Source organism: Carlito syrichta, unplaced genomic scaffold (genome assembly GCF_000164805.1).
Source record: "Carlito syrichta isolate Samal-C Ts95f unplaced genomic scaffold, Tarsius_syrichta-2.0.1 Scaffold308136, whole genome shotgun sequence".
NCBI lineage: Eukaryota > Metazoa > Chordata > Mammalia > Primates > Tarsiidae > Carlito > Carlito syrichta.
In genome coordinates, this window is record NW_007252232.1 from 545,005 (window position 1) to 558,012 (window position 13,008).

A 13,008-nucleotide genomic window follows, 5' to 3' on the forward strand; every position below is an offset into this window, starting at 1 on the left:
AATAATACTATACATATAGTTTAGTGGCTTGTCTTTTTTAAACTTAATCAATTTATTGTCTCCAATAGATATCGCTTTATTTCATATTTCTTCACATCTCTGTATTCTGATGCTCATTAACCTCTCTTTTAGGAAAAGACTCAAGAACAGCATGAAGAAATAGACGAAGGTAATAAAAATATGGCCCGATTTTTCAAAGAAAAGCTCAATAATGAAATAGCTGCAAATAGAAGAGAATCAAAGGGCAGCAACAGTGTCCAAGAAACGGATGATGATAATGAAGATGATGAAGAGGAAGATGGTGAAGACAGTGATGAAAACACAAAAGGAGAGGAGGAAGATGGAGCAAAGGAACAAATCAGAAATTATAACAGCAATTGTCAGCAAGTAACTCATAAAGCACTCGACGAGCAGAGAGACAGACCAGAGGCCCAGGAAAAAAGTGAGAAAAAAATATCAAAATTAGATCCCAAGAAGTTAGCTTTAGATACCAGTTTTTTGAAAGTAAGTGCAAGGCCTTCTGGAAACCAAACAAATCTAGATGGGAGCTTGAGGAGAGTTCGACAAAATGATCCTGATATGAAGGAACTTAACCTGAACAACATTGAAAACATCCCCAAAGAAATGCTACTCGATTTTGTCAATGCAATGAAGAAAAACAAACACATCAAAACGTTCAGCTTAGCAAATGTAGGTGCAGATGAGAGTATCGCCTTTGCTTTGGCTAACATGTTGCGTGAAAATAGGAGCATCACCACTCTCAACATTGAATCCAATTTCATCACAGGTAAAGGAATTGTGGCCATCATGAGGTGTCTCCAGTTTAATGAGACCCTCACTGAACTTCGGTTTCACAATCAGAGGCACATGTTGGGGCACCATGCTGAAATGGAAATAGCCAGGCTTTTGAAGGCAAATACCACTCTCCTGAAGATGGGCTACCATTTTGAACTCCCCGGTCCCAGAATGGTGGTCACTAATCTGCTCACCAGGAATCAGGATAAACAAAGGCAGAAGAGACAAGAAGAACAAAAACAGCAGCAACTCAAAGAGCAGAGAAAGCTGATAGCCATGTTGGAGAATGGGTTGGGGCTGCCTCCTGGGATGTGGGAGATGTTAGGAGGACCCATGCCAGATTCCAGCATGCAGGAGTTTTTCCAGCCGCCTCCTCGGCCTCCCAACCCTCAAGCTGTCCCCTGTAGTCACCACAATGAAATGATGAAAAAGCCATTGCAGCCCCCACAGTGCAGGACAGACCCTGACTCCTTCCGGGTGGTGAAGCTGAAGAGAATCCAGCGCAAATCTCGGATGCCTGAAGTCAGAGAATCCCCCGAGAAAACCAACCTCAAAGATGTAATCAAAACACTCAAACCAGTGCCGAGAAATAGGCCACCCCCATTGGTGGAAATCACTCCCAGAGATCAACTCTTGAACGACATTCGTCACAGCAATGTCGCCTATCTGAAACCTGTAAGTAGAAGGAGGGAGAAATGGTGAATGGGCATCATACACAGTCAGTGTATCCCAACTCTATTCTGTTTCACACAAGGGAGTATTCATTAAGTATGACCAACTGGGGGAAGCCAGGGAGCATTACCGATACCTACATGTATGCCGACATATAGTATACCTACATATAGGTGAACCTATATGACTTCTGGAATGATACTACTACTATTTTTTTTCTTTTTGAGTTGGAGTCTCACTCCATCACCCAGGCTGGAGTGCAGTGGCATGCCCACGGCCACTCCAGCGTTAACCTGCTGGGCTCCATCGATCCTTCCACCTCAGCCTTCCAAGTAGCTGGAACTACAGTTGCCACTACCACACCTGGCTAATTTTTTGATATATTGTAGAGATGAAGTCTTGCCAAGTTGCCCAGGCTGTTTTTGAACCCGTGGGCTCAGGTAATCCCCTCACTTCGGCCTCTCAAAGTGCTAGGATTATAGGATTGAGCCACCACGCCCAGCTGGAATGATACTATTAACATTTATTGAGCACTTTTATTGAGCACTTACTATAGGCCAGAGCACTTACATTTATTGAGCACTTACTATAGGCCAGAGTTGTTATATGAACTAATCCATGTAATTCTCTTAACAACCCTATGAGGTAGGTATTATTATTCTACTCATTTTGTAAAAATGAAACTGAGGCTTAGAGAAGTTAATAATATATCTGGGAGGTACAGCTATGAAGCAGTAGAACTGACATTGAAACACAGCTCTGCGTCCAGGGGTCAAGTTTTCATTCACCCCACTCTTCAGACCCCTCAAGTGCATACTCAAAAGGGCACCCTTGCAGCCACGTGGCTCTGACACTCAGAGACCCCCAGGAACCTGTGCAGAATAAATAAAAATATAATGAGAATGAATAAGATAATCATATGCTTCCCAAATGCTTAGAAACAGTTAGTTTTTTCTTAGTAGATGAAGAGCATTTGCATTTACCCTAATCACTTTTTGGGTGGGCACACAAATGATGAACTTCAGGTTAGCAACTCTGTGAATTAAGGGAGTTCTAAAATATTCTACTACTGTTTCAGTGTTAATATTTACTGCAATTCACTATTACTGCTATGTGGAAAAGTCTGTTCCTTGCAGCTCAAGTTGCAGAAATAATTTTTTTTGAGTCATTTTTATGGCATTACTGGAGGTTGAAAGATGTGTGTTCAATGGCCGCAGAGGATTGATAATTAACTGTATTATTTTATTTATTTATTTATTTATTTTTGAGTTGGAGTCTCACCCAGACTGGAGTGCAGTGGCCGCTCCCAGTCACCGCAGCTTCGACCTGCTGGGCTCCGGCGATCCTTCTGCCTCAGCCTTCCAAGTAGCTGGAACTACAGGCGTGCACTACCACGCCCGGCTAATTTTTTGATTTATTGTAGAGATGAGGTCTTGCCAAGTTGCCCAGGCGGGTCTCGAACCCGCGGGCTCAGACAATTCACTCACCTCGGCCTCCCAAGGCATGGGATTACAGGCTGAGCCATTGAGCCTGGCCGGCTAACTGTATTATTTTAAAATCTTGTGTGCAATTTAGCTAAGAGGTTACATTGACAGAATAGTCAATATATTATTTCATCACATAGACCACCCATGCAAGCTTGTTATTTTTCTGCTTTAAGGAGCTTTATACTCTAAAATGTGATAATTGTAACTTACTCACATACATATGTGAGTTCCTCGTTCCCAACTCCTAGTGAGGCAGAATTATCAATATTCCATTCTAAATGAAAAATGCCTTTCACCCGTGATTTAGAAGGCCTCTGATTCTTCCTGGAGTAGGAGCTGGGATGAGAGCTCTAGAGGTCACATGAGGTCAGGCAAGGGTTCTTTGCCTGCCCTTGGGCCCAACATCAAGACTTTCTGCGACTGCTCTTCTTCAGGCAACTGGGTCTCCACTGGGGTGTTGTTTGAGAGACGCTAGCTCTATCACTTTTTCAGTAACCAGTCACTGGCAAAAAATATCCAAGCTGCCTTGGTGGCTGTACAGTCAGAAAAATAATGATCTGAAAAGAATAAGGAGAAGTCTTTTAAAAAACCTATGTTAAAGGTGGCAATATGGATTCAGAGCAGAAGAGGGAATGAAGTTTAAATGATCATCTGAACCAACACCCTGACTTCTGAGAGAAAGTTCTACTGAACAAATTCACTTTCTCTGGGCCTGTTCCATCTCATCCATTCACTTACTCATTAATGTAACAAATACATATGTCAGGCACCCTGAGAATGGTTGGGGATACAGCAGTGAATAAGTCAGCCTTGACCTCACTCAGAGCTTACAATGTATTTTATAATTTTTCAAGGTCAAGATCCTTTGCCTTTTACTCAACTGAGAACACTTTGGCTTTGGGTCTAGAACCTAGAGCAAAAGACATTAAATTCGTGGTGATAACTGCAAGAATACAACATCCTACCAATCACTGCATTTTTCATATTTTAACCAAGTCAAAATGCTATCAATTTTAAGTGTGTTTGGTGGTGGTGGTGGTAGTTTTTAAAAAAATAACCTAAGAAAGAAAAACATGGTGCAAAGTAACCCTGACATGCTTTTTTGAATGATAAATTTGCATATCACCCTCTGCTTCAAAATGGCTTTCATCTATTCAGAGAGATTGGCAGTTTCTCCTGTCGTCAATTGCCTGGCTTGGCCTGCGATAGGCATCTTTTTTGCATGTATCTCAGTTACAAAATGTCACACGGCTTCATCTATTTGGTCCTGGAAAATGCTCAGCAAGAAAAATGTGAAAATGCACTGTTCCACTGATGAAAATTTGCTTCACTAATATCAATTTGCTTCCTGCTGCTGTTTCTGTGCCTTTCTGCAGACACAATAAATTTCTGCTTAAAGCCAAATCGTAGTGTAATCTTTTAAAGACATTTAAATTATTTTATCTTTTTTATTTTGAAATCATTTTAGACTTACAGAAGTTCAAAAGGAGTATGAAGAATGTTTACATAACCATTACATTTTACCACATTTGCTTTATCTTTCCTTAAAAGCTATTTTGAGTGGCAATACGTCTGCATGTGTATAGTACCAACAGGGCATGTTACCGAACAGAGGTAATAATAGTATAAATAGCTATGATGTGTTTGTGCTTGCTTGTGCCTGCAACCAGCTATTGTAAAACACCATCGATTTTATGATGCATCTAATTTCAGAGCTGTTGAAATGTCACACAGCACGTATCTTAGACTCAATGAAACACTGCAAACTCCATGAGTAGTGATATTACAAAATCTCAGTAGAAAGAGGTATTTTTGGCCAATCAAATGAGATAAGACAATGCTTACTTTATACACTAAATGAAGGACTTTTGGGGTTTGGAACAGAGATGCCCTCCAAACCCCTGGATTTTCAAGAATAAGATTACAATTAGAACACAATTTCAAAATCTTGTGATTTTGTTCTTTTACTGTTATTTCTAACTAGAACACTCACTATTCAAAAACAGAAATTATTTATTCTGAGAAAACAAATAAGGATTTTCCTCTTATAGATTTGAAAGTATTATTTTTGTATTTGCTAGAGCACATTTCAATAATTAGTTTGTGTTTTTAGATTATTTCTTTTTTCAAAATTTTATTTTAAGCCGGGCGCAGTGGCTCATGCCTGTAATCCTAGCACTTTAGGAGGTGGAGGCGAGAGGACTGCCAGAGCCCAGGGGTTATAGACCAGCCTGGGCAACTTGGTGAGACCTTGTCTCTACAATAAAAAAAAAAAAAAAAATTAGCCCGGTGTGGTGGTACATGGCTGTGGTTCCAGTACTTGGAAGGCTGAAGTGGAAGGACCACCTAAGCTCAGCAGGTCAAGGCTGCAGTGGCTGTGAATGAGCTACTGCACTCCAGCCTAAGTGACAGAGTGACTTCTACTCAGAAAAACAAAAACAAAATTATTTTAATGCTTATTTTCTCCTCACCCCATGATTCTAGCCTGGGATACCTGAAACAAAGTTACCTGCAAAAATAAAAATAAATAAAGAAAAATCTACATACTTGCTTAGCTCAAATTCTACCTTTTCCAAGAAACTACCCATTCAATTCAGTTTAAGAGAAATGTACTCTTTGAGCCAGGTACTGAAAGCTGGTGGATGGCCAGGCATAGTGGCTCACACCTGTACTCCCAGCACTTTGAGAGACTGAGGTGAGAGGATTGAGCCCAAGAGTTCCAGATAAGCCTGGACAACATAGTGAGACCTCATGTCTAATTAAATAAAAAAAAGCTAATGAACTACAGACCAAACCTGTAGGCCTGCTTTATTTGGTTCAGGTGTTAATGTATAATGGTTTTTCTTTTTTTCTATTTGAGATCGGGTCTCACTCTGTGACCCAGGCTGGAATGCGGTGGCACAATTACAGCTCACTGTAGTCTCAACCTCCTGGGCTCAGGCAATCCTCCCACCTCAGTCTCCCAAGTAGCTGGGACTACGGTGTAGACCACCACACTCGGCTAATTTTTGTATTTTTTTCTGTAGAGAGAAGGTCTCACTATGTTGCCCAGGCTGTTCTCAAACTCCTGGGCTCATGCAATTCTCTTGCCTCAGCTTCCCAACGTGCTGGTATTACAGGTATAAGCCTCCACGCCCAACCTTGTATAAGTTTTTAAATGTCATATTTAAAAATTCCAGATATCTGGTACCACTTGAAATATCAGACCTGGCCACAGTGAATTTGCATGGCAGAAATTAGCTGTTTCTGTGTATTGGCTTCTCCCCTGAGATAGAAAATGGACTCTCCAGTTTTCTCTTTTGCCCTACTGCCTGAAATCTGGCATGCTATGTAATTTACATTACTTATTTGGCTCCTATAGAATTTTTTAGTTTGCTTTTGCTGTTTTTAGCCTTTTTGGGGTTTTTTTTTTTTTTTTAGTTGGAGTCTTACTCTATTGCCCAGGCTGGAGTGCAATGGCATCATCATGGCTACTGCAGCCTTGACCTGCTGTACTCAGACAATCCTTCTGCCTCAGCCGTCCAAGTAGTTGGAACCACAGGTGTACGCCACCATGCCTAGTTAATTTTTTGATTTATTGTAGAGACGAGGTCTTGCAAAGTTGCTCAGGCTCGTCTTGAATCCCTGGGCTCAGGCAATCCTCTCACTTCGGCCTCCCAAAGTGCTAGGATTACAGGTGTGAGTCACCGCACCTGGCCTAGCTATGTTTTTAAAATTGTTGTCTTAACAAACTGAACTTGTTAGATAATGACTAAATCATTTCCCTATAAGTTAATAACTCCGAGTCAATACTATGACAGCACTAAGACATTAGGCTTGTACAGGCTTGTCCCTCTCTGACAAATGTCTGATTTTCTTTCATCTTCAAAAATGTTGTGGTCTGCTCACTCCTACCATCCCAGATGAGTATCTGCATTTTCCCCTGAGACATCGTCTCATTTGCAGCAACTGTTTAATTCACTAAGGCCAACTGCATTTATATCATATCAAAGTATCTGTGCCAGTCAAACAAAATAACTATTTTCACATTCACTCAGCTTCACTCAGGGGCTCACTTTTGTATATCTAGACTTCTCCCATCCAGTTGGCTAAAGGCATTGTTAAATTTTGCTCCAAAAAGACCTTGGTTCACCAAAAGACTCCACTGATACATTAGTAGTTGTTAGGATTACAGAACTGAATAAGTCGATAGACTCTTAAACATTAGTCTTCCTCTCTGGACATTTCTTCTTTGGCTCATTTATAAGATCTTCCTTCTCTTTAGCCATGTTCTTGAGAATCTATCCTTTTGTCATTTTCTCCTCTTGCCCATCTTCTCTCGTCACATAATGTAGAACAATCCCCAAATCCCCATTTCCCTTTAGATCACCAAGGGTTGTCTTAGCATCTTCATTCAACCTATCTCCAAACCAAGCATTTCATTTTTATGCCAGTGGTTGTTTCTGGTTCCATCTCCCTTAATATTTCCATTCTATAATACATTCAGGTCTAAAACTGCAGAATTGTCTTCAACTCCTTCTCCTCTCCCTCCCTGACCCCCAGCCATTTCTTTTTTCTTTTGCCTCCGATAAAGTAACCAGGAGAATCTATAAGTCAAAGCCAAACATAGATCATAGTTTTGAAAATGTGATTTTTTTGGTGCGCTTTTTAAAAATTTAAGAGTTGTGGGATATATGTGGAAATTTGCTACATAAGCAAATCACATACAGGTGAGGTTTGGGCTTCTAGTGATCCCTTTCTCCCCCTGGAAATGTGATTCTTATAAAGGGAGTCTTCATAGGAAAAAAACAATGTAACATTTCAGGTTCATCTTACAAGAACATACATAGTCCAAGAATTATATAGGCCAGAAATTGCTTGCCTTTAATAACTAGTGAGAAAAAGAGTTTTAGACATATTTTTCTACTGATTCTCAAAACTTAATGTGCATCAAAGTCATCTAGAGGGTTAAAAATAGATTACTAAGCCCCCACCCCAGAGCGTCTGATTCAGTAGATCTCAAATGGGGCCTGAGAATGTGCATTTCTGACAAATTGCCTGATGATGCTGCTTATTCAGGGACACATTTTGACCACCACAACTCTGACATCCATGGCAAACCACATCTCCTGCTATTTTCCCTGAAGAGCTTTTCTTGCCTGCCTCCGTACCACTCTGTCTCAAATTACCTTTTCTTCTATATCTGTCTAAATCTATCCAATTTCCAAGGCCTGGCTCAAAGATTACTTCTTACACACCAAAAACCAAAGCATAAGCAGTACTCTTCCTACTCTTCTTCCATTACTCTCTATCCAAACCTTTTACAGCCCCTCCCACATTCTATCTCAGGCTGTGGGAGAGACCTGATGGACACAGTGTACTCTCCTGCTGGATTCCAAGTTTCTCAAGGCAGGTTTTCCCCTGTCCGGACACCCACTGTAGTGTTGGTCCTGAGCAGAAACTTAATACAGGTGTGCCAAATTAAATAACCCCTGCTGAAATGATCTTCCCATCCCACCCTGCCTCCCAGTCTCTGAGTGTATGCATATGTGTATCACACACACACACACACACACACACACACACACACACACCAGCATACACACTTTTTTGTTGTTGTTGTTGTTAGAGTCTTACCCTGTTGCTCAAGCTGGAGTGCAGTAGCACGATCAGGGCCACCACAGCCTCGACCTGCTGGGCTCAGGTGATCCTTCCACCTCAGCCTTCCAAGTAGCTGGAACCACTGGCGTGTGCCACCATGCCCAGTTAATTTTTTAGTGTACTGTGGAGAGAGAGATCTCGCTAAGTTGTCCGGGCTGGTCTAGAACCCCTGGGCTCTGACAATCCTCTCCCCTCCGCCTCCTAAAGTGCTGAGATCACAGGCATGAGCCTCTTCACCTGGCCTACTCTTTCTTAAAAAAATTTTTTTTAAACAAGTAAACTAAAAATAATACAAGTTGCTTCTCTCCTGTTAAGTTTTATATTAAAAAAAATTTTTTTTTTGCGTTGGCGTCTCACTCCGTTGCCCAGGCTGGAGTGCAGTGGCAAGCTCACTGCCACCCCAGCTTCGATCTGCTGGGCTCAGGCAATCCTTCTGCCTCAGCCTTCCAAGTAGCCAGAACTACAGGTGTGCGCTACCACACCCAGCTAATTTTTTGATTCATTGTAGAGATGAGGTCTCATCAAGTTGCCCAGGCTGTTCTCAAACCCGTGGGCACAGGCAATTCCTTCACCTCAGCCTCTAAAAGTGCTGGGATTACAGGCTTGAGCCACAGCACCTGGCCAAGTTTTATATTTTTATAACATCAAATCTAGCTGTTATTTTTCCTTTATGGCTTCTAGCTTTTGTGTTCTGCTTAAAAATGGTGTCTCTGGCTAGGTGTGGTGGCTCACCCCGTAATCCCAGTGCTTTGGAAGGCTGAGGCAAGAAGATCGCTTGAGCCCAGGAGTTAGAGACTGCAGTGAGCTATGATGGCACCGCTGCACTCTGGCCTGGTCAACAGAATGAGACTAGTTCTCAAAAAAAAGAAAGAAAAAAAAAGAAAAAAAGCTGAGCACACTTACAGCCACTGCACTTCAGTCTGGGCAACAGAGTGAGATTCCGACTCAAAAAAAAAAGGTTATTTGAAAATTGAAATATGTGCCTATCTTTTCTTACAAATGTTATAGGTTTTCATTTTTAAAGGGTTAAATTTTAAAAGTAAGTAGGAAGCAACAAGCCTATTGTTTCTTTTCTTTTCCGATGATTATCTAATGATTCATTCCTTTTTCCCCCAGTGACCTGAGCCACCAACTTGGTCACATTTTAAAAACATAATCATGTCTTTGGATTTACTATGCTGGATCAGTGTCACAGTTTTCTTTTCAAAATATTATTTTGGAACTCTTCATGCATATATAAACATATCTGAGCTGAGTGTGGTGGCTCACACCTGTAATCGCAGCACTTTGGAAGGTCAAGGCTAGAGGATCACCTGAGCCCACAGGTTCGAGACCAACCTGGACAACATGGCGAGCTCTTCTCTCTACAATAAATCAAAAAAATTAGCTGGGTGTGGTGGTGCACATAGTTTCAGCTACTTGGAAGGCTGAAGTGAAAGGATCGCCTGAACCCAGCAGATCGAGGCTGCGGTGGCCGCGAGCATGCCACTGCACTTCAGCCTGGGCAACAGAGTGAGACTCTGACTCAAAATAATAATAATAATAATAATAAACAAAAAACCCCCTCACATTTGAAAAATAACATTATATAAAATGCTTTCCTTTCCATCCCGTGATAAAAGGGACACATTATTTTAACTATTACCGTTTTATAGTTATAGCTATTTTAAATACCTGGCTCATAGTTTCTCTTAACCATTGGTACCCTCCATAGGGAGCCCCACCAAGTGTGGTCAAACCCTCCCTCTCAAAGTCTGGCACAAGAGAGGGAGGGGGCAGAAACACATGGTGGTTCCATTGGCTTGAAGGCTGGGCAGGCAGCAGCACATTAAAGGTACTCTGTGGTGGGCAGGATGCTGGGGAACATTTCTAGCCCAAGGTTGTGGGCAGAGAACTGACTGCAATAGGAGCCATTGCTGATGGCCCCAACATGGATCATTACACTGGCAGGTGAACGTGGGCGACAGGGGGAGAAACAGTCTTAGTTATTATCATATAAACCCTAAGTGTCCCTTGGTCTTCTTCTGTGTCCTCCAGAAGGTACATACATGATAGATGAATCACTGTCCTAAGATGTAATGCCACTTGAAACCCTTTAAGAACTTGCCTTATCTTTAAGCAATTTCTATGAAACAGAAGTATGAAGTGGGCTTGCAGTTTGGGCTTATGTTGCTCTTTCATAATCTTTTTTGCCCTTGGGGACAGTTCTCAAAAAATGTTTTATTTTTCAACTTTACTGAGCATAAGACTAGGAGTAAGCATATATATTATTGTGGTGGTATGTTTACAGGCAGTATAAAATAGTGGGTACCGAAATCATGCAGGTCTCATTCAATTCTTGATCTGACATTTCCTGGTCGCGTGACCTTAGGAAAGTCATCGTCTTCTCTGAGCCAGTTCCCTTCTTACAAGACAATTATAGGGTGTAAGGAAATATTGTCCTGAAAATAAGTATTAACATTGATTACTCACTGATATCATGTAAGTTGATCCTCACAATAGCCTTGTGAATTAGACACTGTTATTGTTGTTTTACTACCGAGAATACCGATGTCCAACACCAAACAACCAGTGAATGTTAGTGCCAGGCTTCGAACCCAGGCCAACTTTGGAACTTGCCCTCCTGTTTCCATGTTGTGCTCTGCCATGGCTCAAAACCCTTGGGACAGTTCCTGGCACTAGTAAATGTCCAATAAATGGTGGATGTAGCTGTGATTGTTGTTTTATCATGACTTTGGGGAACTTTGGCTATACTTTCTAGTCTATTCTGTATCTTTTGAGACACATAAATTTTATAATTTTTGCTGCAAAACTCTTGAATCTCCAGGATTAATTTCCTCCTTTCCTTCAACTGTTTAAATCACAGGTGCAGCTGCCAAAAGAACTGGAGTAAGAGGCAACGGAATCATCCAGAAGAAAAGGAAATTGAAATAATGACTCGAATCAGAGCATGGAGATTATTTCAGCAGTATTACTTCTGGATACAGGTGGCAGAACTAGAAACAATGCTAACATCTGATAGGGGTATTTGTAAAAGGCAGAATGTTTGGGCCACGACAAAATAGAAGAGGAAAGCAGAAGGAGATAAAATATCCAGAGGCCACATTTTCTACTTCCAGTCAATTTGAGTGACTTAGATGAAATTTAGTTGTGTTTCCAGAAGCTGAAGTTAAAATGTTTTGTGGGGAAACATTCACTTTACTTTTGCTTTCTTCTGGTAAATAACAATAAACAAGACGAAAGTGTTAACTATCATGATGCCATTTTTTATCCTTCCATTTCCTCTGTATTCATTACAAAGTATCTTAAAGGGAACAAATCATGTTTTACTCTAGGGAAATTCGAAGGGTGTATTGAACTTGTGGCCCTTCTGATGCCGTTTAAACAGAAGGATTGTTAATGAGCTCTTCTCTGGAGAATCAGTGATTTCCAGTTTCCTAGTCTGGCCAGCTTTCTCCCTCAACAACTCCATTGGTGTTTGGGGGTATTCTTCCAATAGGAGTATCTGTGAGGAGCAGAATACTTAAGCCACAGAATGTGGAGAAAAGGAAGTGTCACCAGAAAAAATAATGGGAAAAGTAAAACACACACACACACACACACACACACACACACACTTCCTGGCAGTAAGTTTCCATATACACAGGGACAATGACAGGCAGCATGCTGTTTTTGTAGGAAAAACATTTATAAATAATACAGTTATTGACAAGCATTCAGTTTTAGCTAATATATATGTTTAATCTGTGAATCTAATTTGATTGTGTTGCTCCCAAAAATCTTCTAGAGGAGAATTGCCTACCGGATTAAACCTAAATTCCTCATCCTATCCTTTGAGGTGCCCCAGTGCATGGCCCCAATTTACTAATCCAGTCTTATCTCCCACAAATCTTTAAGCCTTGATAAAATATCCTCATGCACCCGTGTGCTCTCATTAACCCCTTCATAGAACACACCGCCCAAGAGACTTTCTTCCTGCTCTCCGTTAGTGAAAGTCCTCCCCAATATTCAAAGCCCAGGTCTGGTCCTGTCTTCTCCACAAAAACCTTCGTGACAACTTCAACACATGTTCTTTCCTCCCTCCAAGTGCCTAGAGCCCTTAATTATCAGTTCCAATCACCAGGGGCATAGAATTTGGGATTTTGTAACATTAGAAGTAGCATGAGCCCTAAAAATGAGGAAATCAAGGCCAGGTGCTTTTTCTCTTTTTTACCTGAGTGAAAAATTGGCACTTGCCTTTTTTCTCCTTTGATATAATCAAAGGCGGTACATAACAAGCCAAACAGGCTAGGAGATAATGTATCGAACGAATGGGAACAAACTTAAAACAATAGTTATCTGGAAGCACAGGTCATGGAAAAGAAATATAGTGTTTCTATTTTTTAAAGATAATTCAATGTGTGCAAAGTATCTA

The 13,008-nt window shown here is 41.1% G+C and overlaps 1 protein-coding gene across 1 annotated transcript in view; it reads left to right on the forward strand.

Annotated features, from left to right (window-relative positions):
- LMOD3 (leiomodin 3) overlaps window positions 1-11,895 on the forward strand; it is a 15,474-nt gene extending 3,579 nt beyond the window's left edge. The window contains exons 3-4 of the mRNA XM_008065029.2: window positions 133-1,470; window positions 11,461-11,895. Coding sequence (XP_008063220.1) covers window positions 133-1,470; window positions 11,461-11,487 — 1,365 coding nt within the window. The 3' untranslated portion in view covers window positions 11,488-11,895. The remainder of the gene's footprint in view (window positions 1-132; window positions 1,471-11,460) is intronic.
- Window positions 11,896-13,008: the final 1,113 nt, after the last annotated feature.